Source organism: Leucopleurus acutus (genome assembly GCF_964270905.1).
Source record: "Leucopleurus acutus genome assembly, chromosome: 8".
NCBI classification, from domain to species: Eukaryota; Metazoa; Chordata; class Mammalia; order Artiodactyla; family Delphinidae; genus Leucopleurus; species Leucopleurus acutus.
Genome location: NC_139151.1, coordinates 84,290,613 through 84,316,651, shown reverse-complemented (window position 1 = coordinate 84,316,651; position 26,039 = coordinate 84,290,613). Strand labels below are relative to the sequence as shown.

Genomic DNA, 26,039 nt, shown 5'->3' with positions numbered 1-26,039 from the left:
AATAAAATGCAGGATTTACTTATTTCTTTAAGTACAGTATGTTAAGTTGAAGATGAAAGGCATGAATATGGTGCCATCTTCTTTGGTTCAATACATGTAATCTCTTGGTTTGACTTTGCATATTATGGACATGTAGTAAAACTGAATAACTGCCCTGCGGCAGTAAAAGCCAACTACTCTGTTGGATTTGAACAGTTTTATTGAGGCATAATTTATATACCATAAATGCACCCATTTAAAATATGCAGTTCAAAGAGTGTTAGTAAATTTACTACTAGATTCTTAAATTTTAATAGATCCCTTAGAGCTTAGCAAGAAGTGTCATTTTCCACTTCCAACTACAGACCTCCCGAGACTCTTAAATTTTAATCCACCTCTGGTGACCATTCTTATTCATTTTCCATTTGCATATTTATCTACCAATCTAGATATGGTACCTATATAAGAATTTAAAGTAGTTAAATATAGAGTAGTCCTGGTACTGCAAAATAAGAAAATCAAATATCTAAATTTGAGCTTGTCATCCTCCACATTCAGTGTATTTAAAAAATATCAATAGTTTGATGCTTATAATGTCAACAGGTATGCAATTTTCATTATTTAAAAAAAAATGAGATACCCGATTCGGATATCACACTTATAAATTGTTTGACATTACAACTACACTATACTATAGAAGGAGGGCTAAACTAGAGGTAAAAAGACCTGGCTTCTAGTTATGGCTCTGTTACTCAGTAACTGTGAGCCACATCAACTCACTTCATCTTTTTGAACCTCAAGCTTCCTCATCTATAAATATTGGGTGTGATAATAGTTAGATCTCTCTGCATAGGATTTTTGTGAGGATTAAATGAGATAATGCATTGTTTAATTATAAAACTGAATTTTAAAAAATATTTTAAATCTTCTTTAATATCCTAGAGGACAATAATACTCGAGTTTTGTTTGAACGAGTTTTAACATCTGGAAGTCTTCCACCTGAGAAGTCTGGGTAAGCCATTTTGAAAACTTACTGGTCGGGTTCTAATATTTGAATTGTGGTCTATGGGATGAACATTTGCTTGTTGTGACTATACATTCCAGGAGAAATTTCCCTTCTCTCTTGAAGCTTAATTTACAAATGCCTGCCTTGCCATATTTTCATACCTGTTTAAGATTTGTTAAAAAAAATTTTTGCATACTGACTAGGATTATTTTGAGAGATGCCTTAGCAATTTATTATTAAATATTTTAATATACCTTGCTATATATCCCTAGAAATTTATATGAACAAACTAGAGAAGAGTTCTGAAATATTTACTTCTTACTCGAGAGCAAAGACTCTGACAAAATGAAAATTTGTTTGACAAATTATATCCCTGATTTATGGTTTTGACTCTGTCAGTTTTACAGGAGGAACAATATGGTATAGTGGTACAGTGAAAGTAGTAAGGCTTTGGAGTCTTGGGTTCAAATTCCAGCTCAGGCAACTACACCTTGGGCATATTTCCTCACTCTTGCCAATCCTTACGTTCTTGTCAAGTAGCAATAATGTCTACCAGTATAGGAATTTTGTGATAGTCCTCTACCTAGTATATAATAGGAACTCAGTGCATGACTTTACTACAAAGGTGCTTACTGACATTTATTTATTTATTTATTTAACATCTTTTTTGGAGTATAATTGCTTTACAATGGTGTGTTAGTTTCTGCTTTATAGCAAAGTGAATCAGCTATACATATATCCCCATATCTCCTCCCTCTTACGTCTGCCTCCCACCCTCCCTATCTCACTCCTCTAGGTGGTCACAAAGCACCGAGCTGATATCCCTGTGCTATGCAGCTGTTTCCCACTAGCTATCTGTTTTACACTTGGTAGTGTATATATGTCCATGCCAGTCTCTCACTTCGTCCCAGCTTACCCTTCCCCCTCCCTGTGTCCTCAAGTCCATTCTCTATGTCTGTGTCTTTATTCCTATCCTGCCCCTAGGTTCATCAGAACCTTTTTTTTTTTGATTCCATATATATGTGTTAGCATATGGTATTTGTTTTTCTCTTTCTGACTTACTTCACTCTGTATGACAGACTCTAGGTCCATCCACCTCACTACAAATAACTCAATTTCATTTCTTTTTATGGCTAATATTCCATTGTATATATGTGCCACAACTTCTTTATCCATTCATCTGTCGATGGACACTTAGGTTGCTTCCATGTCCTGGCTATTGTAAGTAGTGCTGCAGTGAACATTGTAGTACATGACTCTTTTTGAATTATGGTTTTCTCAGGGTATATGCCCAGTAGTGGGATTGCTGGGTCATATAATAGTTCTATTTTTAGTTTTTTAAGGACCCTCCATACTGTTCTCCATAGTGGCTGTATCAATTTACATTCCCCCCAACAGTGCAAGAGGGTTCCCTTTTCTCCACACCCTTTCCAGCATTTATTGTTTGTAGATTTTTTGATGATGGCCATTCTGACCGGTGTGAGGTGATACCTCATTGTAGATTTTTTTTTAAGTTTTTTTTAATTAATTTATTTCATTTATTTATTTTTGGCCGTGTTGGGTCTTCGTTGCTGCGTGTGGGCTTTCTCTAGTTGTGCGTACTCTTCGTTGCGATGCGCAGGCTTCTCACTATGGTGGCCTTTCTTGTTGCGGAGCACGGGCTGTAGGCATGTGGGCTTCAGTAGTTGAAGCACGCAGGCTCAGTAGTTGTGGCGCATGGGCCTAGTTGCTGCACGGCATGTGGGATCTTCCTGGACCAGGGCTCAAACCTGTGTCCCCTGCATTGGCAGGTGGATTCTTAACCACTGTGCCACCAGGGAAGCCCTCATTGTAGTTTAGACTTGCATTTCTCTAATGATTAGTGATGCTGAGGATCCTTTCATGTGTTTATTGGCAATCTGTATATCTGCTATGGAGAAATGTCTATTTAGGTCTTCTGCCCATTTTTGGACTGGGTTGTTTGTTTATTTGATATTGAGCTGCATGAGCCTTACTGATGTTTAAGTAAGTATCAGTAAGTAAGTATTAAGTAAGCCTTACTGATATCTACTTACTCTCTAAGTAGAGTCTTAAGAGAATTAATTTTGGCTGTTAGAAAAGTGGTGAGGCACAAATTTGTCCCCAACGATCCATATTAATGGGAAAAAATAGAGAGCATGTTAGATTTCAAAATATATTTTTATTCATATGTTGCCCCAAGAATGTATTCTACATTTTAATTCATGCGACTCCAAAATGGTGAAGCCACATTATTCAGGAGAAACTGGAAATCTGTCTAGGTTCCTTCTTCAACTCTTCCACCTAGAGTTTACTCTCTCTAGTGTAAATGTCTCTCTTATTGGCCACAAAGGATAGGAAGGTATGCTAAATAAGTAAAAACTCAAAAAAAAAAGCCTTAAATATGAAAGTATTTAGGGTAAAGGGTTATGATGACTGTAATTTACTTTCAAATACTTAAGCAAAAACAAGATGAAGCAAATATGGCAAAGTATTAATAATGATTAAATCTAGGTTATGGTATATAGGCATTCATTATACTACTATATTTTTCTGAAGTTTGGAAATCTTTATAATAACAAAAAGAGAGATTTGTATAATTTAAAAAAAAAAAGGGAGGGAACTTAAAGATTTTTTGTAAGCCTCAAACCCAGAATAGTAAAGTATTGATTATATTTATTTTCTTACAGAGAAATCTGGGCCCGATTTTTAGCTTTTGAAAGTAATATTGGTGATCTAGCTAGTATACTCAAAGTGGAGAAAAGACGGTTTACAGCATTCAAAGAAGAGTATGAAGGCAAAGAAACAGCTTTACTGGTAGATAGATACAAGTTCATGGATTTATATCCTTGCTCTGCAAGTGAACTAAAAGCGCTTGGGTATAAGGTATGTACTTGGGCTCAAGATGTGTGTAGTGTCTTTACTTTCCTAATGTTTTAGAATAGTTCATGGATAAACTTCACTCTAAAGTAAATTCTGAAATAGAAATTAATCGAGCTTTAGAATAGATTTGAAGAATAGAAAAAAGTTCAGGGATTTTCCTTGGGTTTGTGAAATATTGACTATCAACAATACTGAACAAAATGAGAATTAAAATGAGATTTAACAAACTTTCTTTCCTGGAAATTGTTAATGCCTTATATCTTATGTCTTGTGGGCAGATGGAGGAGGTGGGTGAAGGAAGAAAAACAAAAGAAAATCTGAATGTCACTTAGGTTAGTTTTTCTCTAATAGCTCTTAAGACTGATGTGTGTGTTTTGACAGGAGATCATATATAGTAATTCCTGCTATATATTTTGTAGATATAATGAAGAAACATTATAGCTTATTAAATCCATAAAGTTCCTTGAAGGATTTGTATCTTTAAAACAGGGCTCCTTCAGTGGGGTCCTTTAGGAAATTAGCTTATTTAGGAATGGAACTCTTCTGTTTGGACTACTGAGTCATAAGGAAACAAATATGGAACCTGAACTCATTCAGGCCAAGGGGAAAGATTAATGTTTACACACTCCTAGAAATAGCCCTTTCTGAGAAGACCATTGTTCTATCATTTCTTGATTTTTCTGTGTCATGTGAACAAAGACAGACCAAGATGGAAGCCCAAAGGGAAGCTATATCCACAAGAGTCCTCGATTGGTCCCCTTAAGCCAGCCGGCATTAGGATGTTCCTCACCATCACTCTGTATTTCCTCACTGCCCTCTTTTAGCCTGGGTCTCACTGGCTAAACCAGATTAAAATAAACTTCAGACCTTTTCATTAATGGAAGCTCCAGTTGTGTGCCAGCCCCATGTTCCTATTCTGAACTAAGGGGTTACTGCTCAGGGATCAGCAGGTTCTGCTTCTGGTTTAACTACTTCTTAATGAAAAGCCAAAGACATTTGAAGATTATGTGGAATTTTTAGGCTATTTCAACTTTGCCAAGATGAAAATGGAAATTAAGGAAGTTAATGAAAAGATCTTACTAAGTAGAACTACTTCTTGAATATGAATTTTCCATCTTGTATTCGTTTCTGTTCTTTTGTTTATTTGGAAAGGATTATTATACTTTTGTGTGTCACACATAAGTGAGAGAGGGAAAGAAAGAAAAAAAAGTAATTCCCAGTAGGCATACTCATTTAGATCTGCCACCAAATGCATATGAGCAAACTTTGAGAATATGAAATTCTCTTATATCCCTTGATGGTGGCAAAAGAGGCTCTTTTGGTTTTAGACAGATTGACACTGGTTACCTGTAGCAGAGGAACTTCTCTGGGATAGGGCCTCTTTAAGAGGTAGCATGTTGCTCCCTTTGACATATCTCAGAGGGTTGCTTTCAGCTCTGGCACGCATTGCTGGGACACTGAAAAGAAGACTGGATGGGTGTGAGGTCAGAGAGGCCTGTGCTCTCAAATCCTCTACTTCTTAGCCATCTAACATTGGAGACAGCAGAACCTCTTTTGAGTGTCAGCTTCTTCTGTAAAATGGAGGTGTTACTATTTGCCTCCTCAGAGAGGGAATAAATGGCAAAAACTGACAAATAGTGGTTGCTCAACAAACATTCCTTCCCCCCTATAACAGTATTTTGGGAGTAATTTTTCATTTCATTAGCAAAATCTTATGAACTAATGTAAGTGATGATAAGCTTTATGTTAGGTTTCATGAAACAGCACCTTACTTAATCCAGCTTCTTCACTTAGAGAACCTGGTAGATGATGTTCAATTTTAGTGGAAGGGAGTTATCAGGAAAATATCTAAAACCGCAGATTTTCTTCCAAATTACCCCACCTCTACCTGGTATGTATTACCTACAAAAGCTTGTATCTATCCTACAAGTTTCCCACCTGGCGACACTGAGTCTAATGATTCTTAACACTGGTCTTTACAGCCCTTTAGCTTTCCTTGTTAACAACCTTTACTGTCATGGAAGTTCTCGCTTATCTTTCTCCATTCTCTCTATGGTTTTAACCCAGTTATTCACCGTGTATCCTCAAGATTGTAGAATTGCACAGTTATACTCTATAAGTCCCTTTTTCAGGTTTAGGATTCTTCTGTTCTGCATTTTCAGGATGTCTCCCGTGCTAAGCTAGCAGCTATAATTCCAGACCCAGTTGTAGCTCCTTCTATAGTGCCTGTTCTGAAAGATGAAGTGGATAGAAAACCAGAATACCCTAAACCAGACACTCAGCAGATGATTCCATTTCAGCCACGACATTTAGCACGTAAGCCATGACTTTAGATCCAGTACTGAGACCTCAGTTTGTTTGTTGGTTTAACTGGAGAGGTGTGGGGGGCAAAGTAATGTGACCTTTCCATTGTAGGTTAATAATTAGACTCAGGGTCACTATGACAGGTGGTTTGGCTGTAATCTTTGAACCAAGATGAGTTTAAAATGTCTTAAAAAAGAAAAAAACAAAACCTCATTGATCCAGATTGCAGTAACCCATTTTGGCAGTGATACTTAAGACAGTTTTCAGAAATGCTGCTACATACAGATTACCTGCACAGCTGGAAACTTACTTTGGTGATGTTATTTGGTATCGTTTATACTTACTAATGGGTAGTAGCCTCTCTGGATTCTATTTGAACAGGGCCCTTATGATTAAATATGTTACTGTGTAACTGACTTTAAATGGGATTGCTGAAAAAATGACTTGTGAGGCTTAGGCATGATCTTTGACAAAAACTGACTAGCTCAGCGCCTGGGTTGCCTTATGCAAAGTCACTTGTTTACTTTTCTGCCTCCCAGTGGCCATGGGGTTGAGACTGCTTTCACTGTCTCACCCACTTGCGTTTGGTCAAACATATAAAGCACTAAAAACATTTTAAGATGTCCAGAACAAAGCAACATGACTATTTGTACATAGTAATTTATGTACAGATTACTTATGTTGGTTCATTACATGTGCAGAAACTCTTCCATCCCATTTGATTCCTACTTTTCTTTCTTTTACAGCTCCGGGCTTACACCCTGTCCCCGGTGGAGTGTTCCCAGTACCACCTGCAGCAGTTGTTTTAATGAAACTTCTCCCTCCTCCTATTTGTTTCCAGGTTTGTTCACTATTTTCATGATAGATATTTGCTCTATGGGTAATTATAGTAATTGTGTGCTTTTTCTCTTGTATCATGGGAAATGCAAAGTAGGGCTATTTTGTCAGATTATTGGGGATTAAATTTTCTTTGTGTCAAAACAGGGTCCTTTTGTACAAGTGGATGAACTGATGGAAATTTTCCGAAGATGCAAGATACCAAATAGTAAGTGATGAGTCTCCGTTACTAGAGTGGAATTCACATTGTTGTTTCCTAGGCAGGAGAGACTGTCATTCTTTGGCACTGAAGTTTCCAAAACTAGCTAGCCATCTTGCAGAAGTACAGTGACACCTAGGAGGGATCCTTTGGATCTCTTTGGTACAGAGAGGCTTGTTCATGTTCTTATTCTTCTAAGAAAAACATCATAAAAAGCGTATCTTTTCTATTCATGTGAACATGCACTATCAGGTTTGGCTTATGAAAATAATTTTATTAATTTTAACAGCAGCTTTTTTGTATTTAACTATTCAATAGTATCAGTAGTACTATCTCAGAATTTCCTAATAGGAGGCTACAAAATTATAAAGTATCCAAAGTAGTACATACATATTCCTTCACAGTAGCATACTTTTAAACATCCTCCAACAACAGTCCTTTTTGTTTTGCTTCAATAGCAGTTGAAGAAGCTGTGAGGATCATTACTGGAGGAGCCCCAGAGCTAGCTGTAGAAGGCAATGGCCCGGTGGAAAGTAATGCAGTACTCACCAAGGCTGTCAAAAGGCCCAACGAAGATTCAGACGAAGATGAGGAAAAGGGAGCTGTCGTTCCCCCTGTTCATGACATTTACAGAGCAAGGCAGCAGAAGCGAATTCGGTGAAGCAGGCACAGAACCTGCCTCAGAAAGAAAACTCCTATCCAGGATTCCTTTTGCCTCTTAAGTCATATGTTTAAAAGAGACAATGCTTTGTTACAAAGTTCTTGGAAACAAAGTTGTATTGTCATTGGTGCCTCTATTCATATGCTTCTTGAGAAAAACCAACCAACCTATGTGAATTTTAGGATTTGGAACAGACCTATGCTCTAAGAAAAATTAGGTTTTCAAAAGTGTGAGAAGAGTACAAAGTGGCAGAACCACATTTTGTTCCCGCTTCAAGGGTGTCTTGTATGCACCACTTGAAGACTTGGGGTTTTCAACAGTTTTATTTTAAAAACTGGATGGTTTATGATTGTAAAGCATTTTATCACATTTTCTGAAAACAACAGCTGTTCTTGGTTTGCTTATGTAGAGTCCTGCCTTATTGTTTGTTTTATTTATGGCAGAATGTACGGAATCGGTTTTGTAGTTTAAAATTTTAAAAAACAATCCTTTAGAAAATAAAAGGATCTCAAAAAGTCATGTCTCTTGCTGCTGCTTTCATTCAGATTTTATCTGAAATAGCTACTTACGTTATTTAGCCAATACTGTTTAAAACTAAAGGTCAACAATGTAAGGAAAAGTCATCCTGTATTTACTATATATATACTTAACTGTTGTCCTTTCCTGGTCTTTTTTGCTACTATTTGAAAACATGAGAGATCCATTTTTAAGAGGCAAATTAAACATTTTAGAAATCTTCAAATATGAATGCATTTTTCCCAAATTAAATCTGAGGGCGATAGAACTGAGATATTTTATCTTTCATGTCTCTTAAAAGCAACATAAGTATGGGAATTCCTTTAACCACTCACTGTCTTGCTCTCACATAAATATATTTCAAAAAGTGCTCAGTATTCAAGAACATTTTTTTCATCAGCTAAACAAAGACAGCATTAAAGGAAACTACAGCCGAGTAACCAAAAACTAGCTACAGTGAGCAAAAACTTACCATAAAAATTAAAAGAATTAAGTTTTGCTCTTTTTTAGCAACGTTACCTCCTCTTGACTCATTTCTAGAAAACTAGACCAACAACTAGTTGAGCCTAAGGATTGTGATTCAGAATAAAAGCTAAAAATAAGGAAGGAAATAAGAGGAAAAGTACGAAGGCTATAAAGAGACAATCTTTGCACAATGGGTACACAATTTAGAATTTGAATTCAAGTGTTATTAAATATCAGCTTCAAATATTTCTATAAAACCTATAATAAAAGGTTATCTTGAATCACTTTCTTATATAAATTTATACATAGCAAGGTCATATTTACCTAAGTTGATCACAAGCATATGTCTCCAGTATTTTCCCAGTGAAGCTGAGAAAAATTTCCTCAAAACAAAGTCAGCTGCCTCTACTTCAGATTTTGTTATCTTCCTAAGTATCATTTTCAAGCTGTGTGGGTTTTTTTTTAATATCATGGTTATCAACAACACAATCTGAAAGGCATAAGTAGTACCATATAGCATAAACTTAAAAATATAGAGATATGGAATCTTTCCTGAAGTGCTATCTTGGGTAGTGTATTGAAGAAGACAAAATGGTTTCAAATACCTGTAATGGTCTGTAACAGTGTTCCCATGTGACAAAAGAAAGCCACGTGATTGAGTATGGAAAAATGCCTTTTTTTTTTTTTTTTTTTTTTAGCATTGTAATAAGAAAACACACACGTACGCCCCTACCTACCTTGGGGAAAAGTGCTGCTAAGGACTGTTAAGGCCATTATGTGTATTACAACTGCTCCTACTACATTCATTTCTAAGACTTTTTCCCCTAGAAATTATATGACCTTTAAACTTAAAAAGGATTATTTCTTAAGAAAATATTTTCTAATGTTCTACCTGATATATATATATATATATATATGAACTTTTAGTTTTTAGTATGATTTTGTCGGAATGTTTGATAATTCCTTTTGTAAACACAGTGAACAAGTAGCATGATGTTAGAAATCTGAAATTATTTTTGGAAATCTATCTGCAGACTCTCATGGTATATATAGCCAGTCCTACGTGTCCAAGGTCTCTCATATATCCATATTGCTGGACCCAGAGAAATTACCAAGAGATATCCATATCTTTCCTCTTTATAAAAACAATGACAGCATCTCCCCACAATTCTAGAACTGGATAAAATTTAAGGACCATAAATGCTCCCTAAACAAAAATCAGTCAAACTCTGGCTTTTAGCACTAAATTTCGAACGAGAGATTTTACCTATGTTGCCACACATAGTAAAGTAAAAGGTTATAGCTACCTAGTAAATATAAAACTGATCAAATTGTACCACTGGAAAAGAATGAAAAAATATACCACTTTTGTCAACATATTGACCTTGGGCAATAATTATTAATTTATTTGGTAATTTTATAATCCTCTATTGGATATGCTTTCTTTAAAAAAATAAATTTATTTATTTATTTTTGGCTGCGCTGGGTCTTCGTTGCTGCACGTGGGCTTTCTCTAGTTGCGGCGAGCGGGGGGGCTACTCTTCGTTGCGGTGAGCGGGCTTCTCATAAATTCTGGTTTTTACATTTCAGTTCCCAAAGCAAACTTCATTAAAGTTGGTAGTTCTTACTTGACTGTGACGTTCAGCAAGTGAAGTTATATTTCATTTAGTAAAAATTTCAGAAGCCTTGAAAGGTAATTCATACCAAGTAACAAAACTCAGGTACCACATTACTGATTTAAGTAAAAACTTAAATATTCAACAGAAGTGAGCTTACCAGTCTCTGGGAATAAAAGTCCAAAAAACCAATTCAGTTTACTAAATTTTCTTCCCCGTCTGAGCCCTGACCAAATTTCTGCGTCGAGCTTACAGCAGACAGTACTTTAAAAAGCAGAGGCAACAAGAATTAGAAAGGAAAAAAAAAGTGTTACTTCGATTTTAAGGTTGCTTTTAAGTCAGAAGTTGCACTTAAAGGTTCTCAATGCTTAGTTCAGATAAAACAAACACAAAAATGGTGAAATCTGACTATTGCTACCAACTCCAGACACATCTGATTACTAAATTAAGTGACATTCCATCAAATCAGGCCTATAGATTAGTTCAGAAGGCAACACAGTATGACAGAAACCCACACTAGGGGCAGTTTTAAGTAAAATTCTGCCTGTTCAGATTTCTGACACTTCTAGCTTTTTCTGAAAGTGTCAGTGAACATTTGATAGGTTAATAGAGGCTTTTAGGCCTAAAGGTTTTCCCCTCCCCCATCCCATGAAGTTGCTTTGAATACTGTGAATAAAAAGGCAATCCATTAAAATAGGTATACAATATAAAACCCAATATAAATACACAATTGCAAACATCACTGTAATTCTTTATTTAGATTATGTTTTCAATGAGATAGTGCCTTTTAATATGAGTTTCATAGCCCATCGTCCACTACCATTCAGTCATCCACTCATTTGTTCATTGATGCATTCATTTACTTCAAATGATATAGAGGTGGAAATGGGGAGAAACCACTGGGGTGGAGTGAACGGCAGCAGATACGAAAAGTAAGATTGCAGCTCTAGCACAGAAGAGATGAGAAAAGAAAATAACAGTCTTGGGACAGGACAGAAGGAAAACCTTCCCTACAGGCCTGTAAAATGTGCTTGACTGAAGGGAGGTTGGGCACCAACAGTCGAATCTGTCATGATAACAGATATGCACCTACAGGCAGGGTAATATGCTCTTCTTTGTTGCTAATAAAGTCATTCATAGTCCTTTTGCATGTACAAAGCATTCTAATATCCATTATCAAATTTAATCCTCCCAGGAAGTGTGAGTTAGGAGTATGCTCATTTTACGGGTGAAAATACAGAGCCCAAGGAAGAATGATTAGCCCAACATCACATAACCTTGCAAGAAGGCAACAGAGGAAAAACTCAACCCAGATCTTCCTCTAAATCAGGAACTTTCTGCACAATCCTACTGCAGTCTACTTAAGTTATTAAGTCCAGTCAAATTTACTACAGAATGTCAGACTTGGAAAGGCTTGTAAGGTTAAATCCAGTCCTTTCATTTTATAGGTACTGGAAATGGGTCCTGATTTGCTCGAGCTAATCACGTAACAGAAATAGGATCAAAACTCTGGTTTCTTGACAGCTCCCAGTCTTTCCACTCTACCACCCTGCCTCAAAATTAAAAGAAATACAAATGTTATACACAGAAATCAGGGCATGCCAAAATGTCACTGGAAATCAAACAGCAAACACCTATTCCCTCCCTTTGAAATTCACCAGGAAAGTAGGCTGCTCTATTCCCAGGTATCTTAAGACTCTGGAGAAAGTAAAATAAGCCACAAAAACAGAACTGCTAAATAATCCATTCAGAATTGTCAGCCAGTATGTGCACATTATGTGCCTATTGAGTCAAACTTTTTAATAACTTCTCTTCACAGAGAAAAAAATTCCTACACACCTGTCCACTGCATTAATCAGTAAGATATATCAGTGTAACTCTGACCTGAAGTATATTTATAAAGGGCTACATAAACGATCACATTTTACAGCTTGCTTTAGAATAAGATTAAAAAATATACATATGTAGAGTGAGAATCCACCCAATCAGTTGAGAGCTGACAAGGCAGCAGTCACCGCTCTAGACATTCATTCATTCATTCATTCAGGAGACTATCAAAGAAATCTACCTGACCTGCTGATATCAACCCAACTCTCAAGGCAATCAGTTCTACCCACCTGCAGTGAAATACTAGTGCCCAATAAACTCAGCACTTCCACAAGACATGTTTTCCACAAACCTGTTAGGCAGGAAACCACATCAAATGCAATCAGTATGCAGTATATAACCCAATTCAATTCTGAAGGATAATTTATACGCCAAAGCTATTTCTGTCTTGGAGGGAGAGCTGTAGGGGGGAGTTCTAAGTAGATGCTTAGCAAATGTTTCCTGAGTGACTAAATGAACTAAATGAATTTTCCTGGCCCTTAGTGATAATCCTATGAGATTCCAGGAAGAAAACTAGCTCACTTATCTTCAAAGAGCAGCAACAAAATGATTCAATATGAATATTGTGATTCTGAACTCTGCCGTCTTCATTCTGGCTTCTGTAGAATTCCACCAGTGGACACTGAGGTAGTGGGGGCCACAGGAGTCTGTGAAGCTCCCTGTTATATAGGCATCAAGATTTCAAAGTGTTCAAACTTCACTCTACGTAGGAACCCATGAGGGAAAAGAAAGAAAAAAATCACCTAAGAGTTAACTCTTACAAAAGAAATCAAAATGAAGAAACTTTGAGATTTAGGGAAAATGGCTGCAGGAGCTGGTGACCCACCCTGCATCTGTGAGGGTAACGCTCCTCTCCGGCATCCTTGGCTGCGGAGGGAGGGACCCAAACACTGAGGCTGAGGCAAGCAAGAGTGCTGCCCCCAGGAACCTCATACTCTACAACCAGTGAGCACAGCTTCCACAGCAGCCTTATCTCCAGAAACAATTCCAGAGGTGACCTCATTGAATAAGCTACAAAAGATGTGATTTTGTTCTTTAAAAGTTCTACTTACCGAGCTTTCATCCCCTTCCAGTGAAACCTTGGAGGATTTGTCCTTCAGCCTAAACTTTATTAATATGACCTCTGACCACGTAACCCAGCATACATTTCTGACTGCAAGTAAAAATATTAGAAGCAAATACTTGGAGAAATCACATTCCCAGTATAACCTTCACTCCTCTGAAGCCTCGCATCACTAGACAGTGTACAGGGTGGATGTTTCCCCAACGCTGTCCCCAGCTCCACCCCAGCGCTCATCGGCTTGAATGAAGGGATTCCTTGCATGATTCTGGGAACTGGAGATCGCCCAACAACTTCATGGCTCTGTTTCTAACAAAATGTCCCTGTCTAAAATACACACAGGCACATGCGCACATTTTATTTTTTTTAACAGAACAGGTCACCTGTGAGAGCCAAGCTACCCTTTCAGTCACAGGATATGTCAGGAATTCTGGTCACTGAAGTTCCTCAATAAATACTGCTCAAAAACCAGGGATCTCCTATAACTTCGTTATCCAAGAAATAAGTGAGCTGACGCTATTTTACCTGAAAACACTTAAATCCAATGCTGGAATTCGAATCCAATCAATACATCTATGTATTGTATCAGAGTGAACTTTTCAGTAAGAACTTCAGACATCTGTCCTCTTCTATATATTACACTAACATATATTAAAAAAAAAATTTCTCCTTGGCTTTCAAGGCATAAAAGTCACAGAATTTTCCTTTCTCTAGATCCCATAACTGCTATCATCCAGGCTCAGAAGTAATTTTGTATAAACAAGTAAGCTTTTTAAAATCAAATAACTCTCCTCTAGAACAAAAGGGTTCTGGGGCTCCAGCTAGCCCAGGCAGGGAGAAAGCAATAAATAGTGGGTGCGGGAGGTGTGTGGAGGCAGTAAGACTATATAAAGTCCTTCCAACACAAAATACCTGGAGGAAGGAGGGCTGGGCTGGGCAAGAGACGGGCAAGGGTCTAAACGCATCAAGGCCTGGTTCTGTTCACTCTGGGGTGGCTGTCAGATACTCTTGGGTGTCTGAAAGAAAAGCGAGCCAGATGGCAGAAGAGGTCCCAGGCTCCTGGGAGAGACGAGGCAGCTACGATCATGATAGGGTGTGGGTGGAGACACACGGCAGTCCACCGGTCAAAAGCTGAGTGCTACCCTCAAAACTCACGATAACAAAAAGCTTCTCTGATTTGTAAACTTGCACTCATAAACACAAACCCTCAAAACAAGCCTTTTCAACAGTGATACACAATACTCTTCCTTTTGGCATCAGTGCTGTTAAATAGAAAGGTACTAAGCAGCCATTTTCCAAAGCAACACTACAGCTGAGAACAGGTCAAGTGGGTAACACTGCTGCTGCAGGGCGCACAGGCGTTAGGGTCTGACAAGGAGCTTACTGAGGATCGCATCATAGTAGGGACTGAAGACCATCTTGTTATAGTTGACCAGGCGCACGAAGTTAATGGCAACTTCCTCCAGCTCTGTTTGAACTGGACCTAATCCCCCTGGGGCTGTGGGCAATGGCTTCTGATGACTGGAGACAAGGTAGGTTTCTAAGAAGGTCAGGATTCGGGAATCTGCGACAGAAAAGAAAGCAGTTGTTTGCTTCTTGGTCAGGGTGACTTTACAAGTTTCTATTTACGCTTCAGTTTTCAGCTTAAACATTACCTTTTTGGGAAAGTCTTCCCTGACCATCCTGAGGCACCTCCCACTTCTGAACATTCATCCCATTTGTACTGTACCCCCGCCCACCCCAAAGCTGGTCCGCTCCACGGGGTGGGACCATGCTCATCTTGTTCATCATTCTCTCCCCAACACCCAGCACAGTGCCTGCCATGAGGCCTGGACACCAGGCAAAGCCCAAAATACACTTGGAAAGCAAGGATAAATGTATGAACGATTAAGGGGAGATTAGGGTGCTGCCAGGTTCCGCTCTCAGAAGAGCAAGGCACACTGAGACCAACATTAGCCATTGTTTAAGATCATATAAAAAGTGGGAGGAAAAATAAAGCAGGAAATGCAAGTTCAAAAGAGAAGAGAAAGGGACTTCCCTGGTGGCACAGTGGTTAAGAATCCGCCTGCCAATGCAGGGGACACAGGTTCGAGCCCTGGTCCGGGAAGATCCCACATGCCGCGGAGCAACTAAGCCCGCGAGCCACAACTACTGAAGCCCGCGCGCCTAGAGCCCGTGCTCCCCAACAAGAGAAGCCACCACAAGGAGAAGCCCACGCACCACAACGAAGAGTAGCCCCCACTCGCCGCAACTAGAGAAAGCCCGTGCGCAACAACGAAGACCCAACACAGCCAAAAATAAATAAATAAATACATTTATTTTAAAAAAAGAAGACTCCAGCACTATTGGCTTGTGATCTAGATTTTCCCATAAGCCCACATGAAAGAAGCCTAAGCCTCCTTCTCCAAAGCCTGCAATGAAGGCCATGGAGTTGTGGGCCACTTGTCCTACTCTGAGGAATCATTTAGTTTGATGCTTCTGTAGCCCATCCCCTTCTATGATATGTTTGCGCTTTCCTGTGTATCCTCAGCTACCAAAAAAGTGTGTGTGCAAAGCCGCACCTTGCAGATTTCATTACAAAAGCAATAGCGGCATTTATATTAAATAAGCGTTTTCAAACTTCACACCCACCTCATGCCCTAGGGAACCTTCTCAGGTGCAACTGACTTACATCCTTTGGAGTCCAGTAACACACTTAACTGGCTGTGACTAAACAACCTAGATGACAGGACTAAGGCAGCAGCTTAGTAGCCAGCGGTCTCTTCACAGCACTTCCCCGCATCCCCACCCCAGTTGACAACAATGATCTCGACAGTCCGAGGGCCCTGCAGCATCAGGAGGCTCCTCCTGAGGGACCTGCAGATGAAACTGTGACTAATGCGGGCCTGGGATGAAATTTTAAAAAGTCATGGTATTAGAAGCACACCCATGTCACTGGTTCAGCCTCTACTCCAACCTAGAATCTGATAACCACAGATCATTCTGCTTTTGCCTGAAGCCTGCTAACTTTTCATTATTTATAAGATGAACATCTATCTGAGTTCGTACAGAAGTTAACGAAGGACTTTACAATTAATTAAATGACAATAATTTTAAAAATTAAATATTAGATGTAAAAATTAAATATTAGATGTAGTGAACAGAATCAACCAGTGATGATGGAAAGTCACAGCTCACATAGCAGAGTAATATATATATATATTTGCCCCCTGCACTGGAAGTGCAGAGTTTTAACCACTGGACCACCAGGGAAGTCCGGAGTAATATTTTTAATAACTGCGACTCGTTAGTGAGTCCTCCCTATGCTGCCAGGTTCTGCAGTAAGCACCTTACATATCTTACCACCTGCAGTCCTCTCAGCAACCCTGCAGGTGCTGGTATTACCCCCTTTTAGAGATGATGAAACTCAAGTATCACGTCACTTGCTCAGGCTACACAGTAAGTGCTTGTAAAGAAAACCCGTCCTAGCCTTGTACTACAGCTATACTTTTCCCTTACCCTCGCGCCACCACCACATTCAAAACGCTTCTGACTCCAGATCCGGGGAAGAAGCGTCCCCACGCCAAGCAATTCTCTGTGACCCCAGCTGGGCATCCTACAATTTTACTCAGTTCTGACACTACGTGCAGACAGCCTCAGATCCCACAGGTTAAGGGCTCAGGTCCACAAGACTGCCCCCGACTTCAGAAGCCGATCACAAGGAGGCGGCCCGCAGGTCATCCACAACTTCTGACTTGACTACAAATCAGAGGTTGCCATGACGTCCTCTCCCTTGGATTTTGATGATTTGCTAGAGTAGCTCACAGAACTCAGGGAAACACTTACTTAGGTTTACCAGTTTATTATATAATAAAGGATCTGATAAAGGGTACAAATGAAGAGTCGGAAGAAGCCATACATAGGGTGAGGTCAGGGAGAGTCCCGAGGGCAAGAGCTTCTGTTCCCGCGGAGCTGGGGTGCACCACCCGTCCACTACACGGATGTGTTCAGCAACCCAGAAGCTCTCCAAACCTTGTACTTTTGGGACTTCTGTGAAGGTTTCATCACGTAGGCATTTCTAGCCCCTCTCCTCTCTCTGGAGGATGGAGGGCGGGGCTGAAAGTTCCAAGCTTCTAATCATGGCTTGGTCTTTCGGGTGACCGGCCCCCACCCAGGAGCCCATCAAGAGTCACCTACTCAGAACGCAAGACACTCCCAGCACCCAGGAAATTCCAAAGGAGGTAGGAGCTCCGGGTCAGGAGCCAAGGTCAGAGACCAAACACTAGAACAAAAGATGCTCCTAGTGCTCTTATCACTGAGGAAACTACCAGAGTTTCAGGAGCTCTGGGCCAGGGGCCAGGGGCAGACACCAATATATTGTTTCCCACCACCTCACAGTGCTGGATGGAGCAGGGTTCTGAACCAAGACCGGTGATTCCAAAGCCAGAGCCCTCAGGACAGTGATGGCTGCCTAGTCACTTGGCCAAAGCTTCGGGTCGCCCTAATTGCACTATGGTGAATAATCACTCTCTCTTCACTCATTGGCACGCGTAATCCATCAGACCCTTCTAGATGCCCGCAGAGGGGCCTGTCTGCCAGCCCATCGCAGGCATATCCCTGGTCCCGCCTTCGCCCAAACGTACCCACGATCCTGCGGATGGGGTTGTCAGGACTGGCCATGGCCTGGATCTGGCCCTTGAGCACGGCCTCCTTGTCCGTGGTGAGGGGGCTGAATCCGCACAGGGAAAGGCAGCTGCTCACCTCCAGGCAGACTTTCTCCCCAACGGTAGTCAGGGCATCCTCCAGATGGAAGGAGCTTGAGCAGAGGAGGGAAGGAGAAGCCAGTGAAGAAAGGGCCCATCAACAAAGTGCACATCCCACCCCCACCCCCGCCCAGCCCCCGTTTGGGGAGAGTCACAGCGACCAATTCACAGACTGATGGGTTCAAAGGGAAAACTGTGCCTCTTCCCTGCCCCGAGCCCCTCAGACTGCGTCCATCCAACTCAGGGGACTTGTCTCTCTACCCGTCTCTCTCTGCCAGAAAGAACAGTGGCACGGGGAGGGCTCAGGTTATGCCTGGTCTAACAATCTAAAAGCTAACTTCTTGCTAGCATCTGTGTGGTGAAATAACCCTGGAACTGACTTAGGACTACCTTGGACACCTCTGGAGCAACACACCAGAAACCAGAAATGTGGCAGCCGCGGGACGGAGTGGGAGAGAAACTTTTCATTGGATACCACTTTGTTCCTTTAGGCTTTTGAAACACAGTGTATTAACGACTTTCAAAGAACAAATAAAACTGAAATCTAAAAGTTAAAATTCACACTTCGATTTCCTGGGGCTCCTGGGCTCCCCTGGAGTCTCTGTGGAGAGCCCTTGTGCTGGTGGGTGTTGTCTGAGAAGGCAATTGCCTTTGTCCTGGATCTAGAGGCTGTGTACAGTAGAATGAGTGTGAGCAAATGTGAGAGCCCCAGGACTTGCTGCTGGGGCCAGGGTGGACAAGGCAGGGCCGGCCTCCCAAGGAAGCACGGACAGGCCCTCCTCCTCAGTAGCTTTGACAGAGCAGTTTTACTGGAGGGGGACCTAGGTGACAGCCCAGGGCTACACCTGTGCAAGGGCCTCAGGCCAGGCCTCGCCTCAGCAAACACTCTGCAGGCCTGAGTCAAGACTGTTGAGCCTCAGGTCACAACTCGTGGACACGCCCCTCATCGCACTGAACACATGCAAGCTGTGTGCAAACTCAGCAGCCAATTCCTCCACTTTGTAAGGAGGAGGAGAAGGTTTGGGGACATCCCACTTGAAGAATCCTCTGAGGTGGACCTTGTCAGATACAGGTTTACTTAGAAACATTCAAAAATATTCTATATGCTGGAAACCACATAAATCACCTAATCTGATTTCACTGCAGAAGCAGTTGCCCTCACACAAGTGTGGACTGGTGCTGGTTGATAGATAATCCATTTACACTCAGCACAAAATGTCTATGAGGAGTGTTTTCCGCAAAGGGCGGAAAACTTTAGTCACATTCACACACTCTGGAGGAATGCAGCTTGTTTCTTATTTGACCTTTCCCTAGGACTGTGTTGACCAAACTATTAGTTGATTATGAAAGCAATTCACTGGGTAGCAACCAGTATTTTTTTTCTTTTTAATGGGACAAGAATAGAATAGAAATATCAGGAAGTATTAAGCACAGTTGGGTAAGTTTCACTTTGTGAAGTTTTTATTGCAGTTACATGTGTGTCCAAGTATGCACTGTCACCACGGAAGATGAATTTCTTACTATGCGTCCTGGTCACAAACATTTGATAGCCACTGTCCTAGAGCCTTGCTAATCAGCCCTGGAGTGGACTCTAACTTTGACCGTGTGACCCTGAGTAAATCCTGCGGGGGTGAAGAACGCTGGAGTGCCAGGTTTCCTCAGTCTCTGGCGAATGGTCCCAATTCTGCCTTACACTGCAGACCCCCGCTCCAGTCTGCTCCCCGCCACCCGCTGCCTCCCACCATCTGTTGAAGGCCCTGGTCGCCAGAGCTCTCCGTCACTTACGGCAGATGCATATCTGTGAGCAGAATCTTCACAATCATCTTGAGTTTCTCAGCAAAGTCGGCCCGGCTGGAAATTCCTGGAGCTGCCATGCTGAACGTGACCAGCAACACGGCCCCCAGGATGGTCAGCTGCTCCAGCTGGAGCTGGAACTCTTGGAAGCGAGAATGGTCCATCAAAACTGTCTGCAATGAATAAAACAGAAATCATCCTGAGCTGCAGGTCTGGGCTGCCACCGGCAGAGGGCAGTGGGGCCGCAGCCCATACAGAGGCCTCTGAAGTTCCCCTGAGGATTTTCTAGTCCTTTCAGAGCCGGCCATAAGGGAGTCAGGTGTGAATTCTTCCACCGCAGCGCCCCTCTCCCTTAGGAAGGCTGCAGTACAACATAAGCCAGACTGGGTGTAAATCCAGACTTCATCATTTAATAGCAGCACAACCTCATGCAGGTTTCTTCAACTCTGAGCCCCAGGCAAAATGGGGATTCCTCCTTCACAGTGCTGTTTTAAAGACGAAAAAAGGGGAGAGGGATAAGTTGGGAGACTGGGATTGACAATATACACTCTACTATATATAAAATAGATAACTATTAAGGACGTACTGTATAGCACAGGGCATGCTACTCAATACTCTGTAATGACCTATATGGGAAAAGAATCTAAGGAAGAGTGGATATATGTATATGTATAACTGATTCACTTTGCTGTACAGCAGAAAGTAACACAACACTGTAAATCAATTATATTCCAATAAAAATTAAAAAGAAAGAAAGAAAGATGAAAAAAGACCATGTATATAAAGTGGCTGGGACTTCCCTGGTAGCGCAGTGGTTGAGGATCTGCCTGCCAATGCCGGAGACATGGGTTCGATCCCTGGTCCAGGAAGATCCCACAGGCCGCGGAGCAACTAAGCCCATGAGCCACAACTACTGAGCCTGTGCTCTAGAGCCCACAAGCCACAACTACTGAGCCCACGTGTGGCATCTACCGAAGCCCGCGTGCCTAGAGCCCGTGCTCTGCAACAAGAGAAGCCACCGCAGTGAGAAGCCCGTGCACCACAACGAAGAGTAGCCCCTGCTCGCCGCAACTAGAGAAAGCGCACGCACAGCAGTGAAGACCCAACACAGCCAAAAATAAATAAATAAATAAATGTATTAAAAAAAAGAAAGATAATAATAAAGTGGCTGGCACAGCCAGCACTCAATAAATAGGAATTACATCATTAGATGGGAAAGAGTAATGAGGTACACAGGGGGCCAACTCATCCCAGTTTTTCCAGGAGTGGCCTGGTTTAAAACTGAAACTCCCAGGTCCTGTGAACACTTCCCCTCCCCACACCCATTCCCAGTCCTGGGTAAACCAGACAACCAACCACCCTATCCAGGGCACAGGAGGGAAGGAGGGGAGAAATACACTTATTCACCTCAGTATACCCCTCAGTATCCAGCACAAAGGAGGCTCTCAAGAACTGGGAAGTGAATAAAGAAAGAGAAAAATGAACGATAAGTAGAAAAAGTAGGAATGACAGATAATACCTGGAAAGTAGTCAGTGAGTGAATTTCCATGACGGCGTCCCCGTGTTATTGACAGGCCTGCGCGCTGCCAGGCCAAAGTCCTCTGTGTGGGGTGAGGTAAAGGGAAGTGGGAAAGCTGAGGAGATATGACTTCTGATCTGAGTTTTTACACATGAATCAAATAAACTTTAAGGCCCAGTCTTGCTATAAGAAACTGACACACCAAATCGAGACATTAACGATGTGGAGTCTTAGCCCAGAATTCTCCCTAAGAAGTAAAAACCACCTTTGAAGGCTGAGACTCCTCTATGGTTAAACAGAGAGGCTTCACCAGTCTCTTTTTTGACTTCACTTCGTTACAGGGCAGCACCCTTGCTTTGCAGCCTCCTAGCAGTATGCCGTACTTGGGTTTAGGACGCAAAGGATTTCCAAGGATCAATTCTGAGAGTAGACATCTGTCCCCAGTGAAAACACCATTTTCCCCACGGCTATCTTTGCAGAGAAATGTCTGCAGGAGAGAGCAGAGAGCATGGCACTCTGCAGGAAGGAAGCTCCCCACCCCCACTTCAATATCCCCTTGAGAGGCTGCTCTGGCACAAAACAGGGAACTCAGAGGCAAGAGGTGAAACCTTAGGCTCACAACATCTTAAAAAGAAAAATAAGGAACCGAGAAAGAAACTTCGAGAAGTAGCAGGATATGAGACTAGAGATAAGAAGCGTGAGTGCCCTCAAAAAAGAGGGGGAGTCTAGACGCCAAACCAGCTATTTGCTGGGGGAATCCCCTGTTAGTCATGTCTTTAAAGGACTCCTGCAGTTAGAAGCACTTACTGTGAAAAACATACAAAGAAAAAAAATATTGCTCTAGGCTTCCCTGGTGGCGCAGTGGATAGGAATCCGCCTGCCAATGCAGGGGACACGGGTTCAAGCCCTGGTCCGGCAAGATCCCACATGCTGCGGAGCAACGAAGCCTGTGCACCACAACTACTGAAGCCCGCGTGCCTACAGCCCACAAGCCACAGCTAGAGAAAGCCCGTGCACAGCAACAAAGACACAATGCAGCCAAAAATAAATAAATAAATTTTTAAAAATATATATTGCTCTGCATGGAAGGGGAAGAAGTTTCTTTAGATAAAACTGAAAAGCACTGTCACTGTTAGGGTTTTCATCAAGATGAGTAAAAACAGGACAGAAGCTCAGCAGCACAAATTAGAAGCCCCATACACTGCTAGGGGGACTGTAAAATGAGGCAGGCGCTTTGGAAAATAGTCTGGCAGTTCCTCAGAATGTTAAACTTAAGAGTCACCACGTGACCCAGCAATTCTAATCCTAGGTACATACTCAAGAGAACTGAGAACACATGGCCACACAAAAACTTGTACACAAATATTCAGAGCAGCACAATTCACAATAGCCCAAAAGTTGCCCATCAGTTGTCCATCAACTGATAAATGAATAAAGCAAAATGGGGTATAGCCATACAATGGAATATTTTTCAGCCTTGAAAAGAAATGCTGCCACAAACAACATCATGGATGAACCTCGAAGATATTATACTAAGTGAAATAAGCAAGTCACAAAAAGACAAATACTGTGTGATTTCACTCATATGAGGTAGCTAAAGTAGTCAGATTCAAGAACACAGAGGAACCGGGGGAGGGAGGAATGAGGAGTTAGTGTTTAAAGGGTACTGGGTTCCAATCTGTTCCATGAATGGGTGGCTGTGATGGCTGCAAAGTCATGTGAACGTACTTAGTGCCACTAAACTGTACACTTAAAAATGATACACTTTATGTTGTGTATATTTTAACACAATAAAAAAAACTTAAAAAGAATGAAGTACTGATTTATGCTACAACACGGATGGACTTTATGCTAAGAAGCCAGACACAAATGGCCAACATTGCCTGATTCCATTTAAACGAAAAGTCCAGAATAGGCCAGATCCATAGAGACCTAAAGAAGATTAATGGTTGCCAGGGGGTGGGGGGAGGGTTGTGACTGCTAATGGGTACAGGGCTTCTTTCTGGGTGACGGAAATGTTCTGAAATTAAACAGTGGTAATGGAAGCGTAACTCTGTGAATGTACTAAAAACCAGTGAATTATACAACTTATGAGGGAGATTTTTCTGGTATGTGAATTGTAACCATTATTTTTTTTAAAGTTCAGCAGCACAAAAAAGAAATGAGCAGTCAGACTGCTCTGGAGCACCTACTTCAGGGAAAGGTCTGTGGAGGTGGTCCCACTTCAGAAGCTTCAGGTACGCATAGTTCTGGACAGCAACAGGATCTGGCCCGGGACTGTCCCCAGAGCCAGAGGCCTCTCCCACAGCCGGCAGGGCATTTCTATACTTCTGATTCATAAGGTCATCTGCGGCTTCTTCCAGCCACTGGGTGACAAAGTCCAGGGAATCTGTGAAAAGCAAGGCTTCGAACATTACTGGAACGCTCTGGACGGATGCTTCCCAGAATTACTTTAGGGAAGATCATCCTGGAATTGTGGTAAAAGTATAAAGTACGGACTTTGGAATCAAATAGAACTCGGTTCACATCACAAGACTGCCAGTTACCAGCTGAGTGTTCTTAGATACGTCATTGTCTGACTATCAAGATTCTTAATACAAAGAAATGTCCACCACCACCCCACAGGCTGCTGTGAGGACTAAGCACGACAATGGATATAAATGCCACCTTGGATGTTCAAAAGACCTCCACTCTCTTCTCTCCCACCCTGGCCACTCCTGCATGATACGTGGCTGGAAGCTCTGATAGCTCCAGCTCAGTGAGATGCAAAAATTCTTGCCCAGAGACAGATGGGATGAGACACTGACTAGAGTTTCCCAGTGTAAAGTATCCTCCACACTGAAGATGAGGCTTGTCCTTGTCTAGATCTTAGTCTTGTATCAATCTGGTTTACTTTCAGCCTTGCTGGGGTAGGGGTGGGGGGTAAGTTCTGTCACGTATTTGACACATACTGTGCAGTGTTTGGAGCACTGTGGGGGGGGGGTCGGGGGAATCTCAGTTGTTTTTCATCCGCCAGCATGCTTCCCCTACTTTTCTAAGCTGTATAATGCACCAGGGACTCTGAGAGACACAAGAGAGAGAAGATGAGGTTTTTGTCCACATTGTATGAGCAAACACCCCTCTGACAGGACCTGGAATAGGTTGCAGCCCGGCCAGTGGAGGCCACCTTAAAACAAAATGGGCAGCCGAGGGCATGGGTGGAGTCCACTCTTCACTGCTGCAACAGGACCCTCCTCTGGTTCTGCCCACATGCTGATCACACCGAGCTCTTGGTTCCAAGCTTCACTCTCCCTTTCGCCTCTGCAGACAGCATTCTGTAGGCAACCAGCTCTGGAAAACCTCGGCTTCCATGCTGTGAGTGATAAGCACTAGACTCGGACCGGCTCAGCGCCTGGGCCCCGGCTGTCCACACCTGGCCCTCATACAAAGGCTCTTCAGCCTGTAAACTGCAACCCTGGTTTCTCCTGAGGGGCAGTAAAATACCGGTTGAGAAAGGGAGCTGTGTGGTCATCAATTCTGATCAAAAATCTCTCAAAATCTGGGGACTTCCCTGGCAGTCCAGTGGTTAAGACTCTGAGCTCCCAATGCAGGGGGCACAGGTTCGATCCCTGGTCAGGGAACTAAGATCCCGCATGCTGCCTGGCACAGCCAAAATTTTAAAAAAAACCTCTCAAAATCTATTACCACATCTGTAAAATGGGTTTAAAAAATACTGCCTACCTCGTAGGCTTACTGTGAGGTCACCTATGGCAACACAGGTACACCCTTGGCACAAGCCTAGTACACAGTAAACACTAACCAATCTTCTAGGACTGCTCCTTCAACTCTGCCCTTTCTTGACTCCTCCTGGCCCTCAGGACCAGTTCCAACTTCTCTGCCTGGAGCTGGATGAGCAACTGTTGACCTGATCCTGGTCAGGCAACACAATCTATCCAGAGACTGCCATTTTCATCTTGTGACTTAGCCGCAAACTTAGAGGCTAAACGGAACTCGTAATAAATTGGAACTGAAGACTGCAGTTCACTTAGAACATCAGCTGCCAGTGCAGAGACCGAAACAGCGCCCTAGAAATGAAACGTAGTTTGGATTTTAATTTATCTGTTTCCTGCAGTCATCTGAGAGGTTCATAAAAATGAGACTTTTTCTGGGTACGAAACCAGATTTATGCATATGGAAGAGAAGCAAAGTGAAATTTCTTGACGTACCTCATAGAGAGGAGAAAAGTGAGCTAAATAGTCCTAAGAAGTTCGTCATGTTCTTAAAACCAAGGCCAAGTATACAATTCACCTCAAACTGGTGTTTTCATAAAAACCCATTTAATTTAGGGCTTCTTTGTTTTTTTAAATTTCTGTTCTCCTCTCCTACTTACAGTTCTCTTGCTTGTCAACTAAGTTTTCAGGGCCTAACATCTTGTCCTTTTCGGTCTTCAAATTAGACTACTCCTTAAACAGGAGGGAAGGGGGCAGGGCACAACCTTTGAAAGAATGATATAGCCCAAGGGCATGACATAAACTGATTAGAACCAAATGGGTCCAAGATGGCGGACAAGTCAACTTCCACTAGACCTGGAGCCT

The 26,039-nt window shown here is 41.9% G+C and overlaps 2 protein-coding genes across 5 annotated transcripts in view; one reads left to right on the top strand and one right to left on the bottom strand.

The window, feature by feature from the left end:
• Positions 1-9,824, top strand: part of CSTF3 (cleavage stimulation factor subunit 3) — a 71,534-nt gene extending 61,710 nt beyond the window's left edge. Inside the window, exons 16-21 of the mRNA XM_082844005.1 lie at positions 922-991; positions 3,673-3,868; positions 6,028-6,181; positions 6,916-7,010; positions 7,154-7,214; positions 7,664-9,824. Coding sequence (XP_082700131.1) covers positions 922-991; positions 3,673-3,868; positions 6,028-6,181; positions 6,916-7,010; positions 7,154-7,214; positions 7,664-7,866 — 779 coding nt within the window. The 3' untranslated portion in view covers positions 7,867-9,824. The remainder of the gene's footprint in view (positions 1-921; positions 992-3,672; positions 3,869-6,027; positions 6,182-6,915; positions 7,011-7,153; positions 7,215-7,663) is intronic.
• A 747-nt stretch (positions 9,825-10,571) lies between these two features.
• The window catches only part of TCP11L1 (t-complex 11 like 1), a 33,870-nt gene continuing 18,402 nt past the window's right edge, over positions 10,572-26,039 (bottom strand). For 3 of the 4 annotated variants that reach the window (XM_082844006.1, XM_082844007.1, XM_082844009.1), the window contains 5 exons: positions 23,658-23,854; positions 19,938-20,119; positions 18,033-18,205; positions 14,795-14,974; positions 10,572-13,503 (listed from right to left, as the gene is read on the bottom strand). In XM_082844006.1, coding sequence (XP_082700132.1) covers positions 13,280-13,503; positions 14,795-14,974; positions 18,033-18,205; positions 19,938-20,119; positions 23,658-23,854 — 956 coding nt within the window. In that variant the 3' untranslated portion in view covers positions 10,572-13,279. Of the gene's footprint in view, positions 14,975-18,032; positions 18,206-19,937; positions 20,120-23,657; positions 23,855-26,039 lie in introns of all 4 variants that reach the window. The other variant, XM_082844008.1, reaches the window with a different exon arrangement.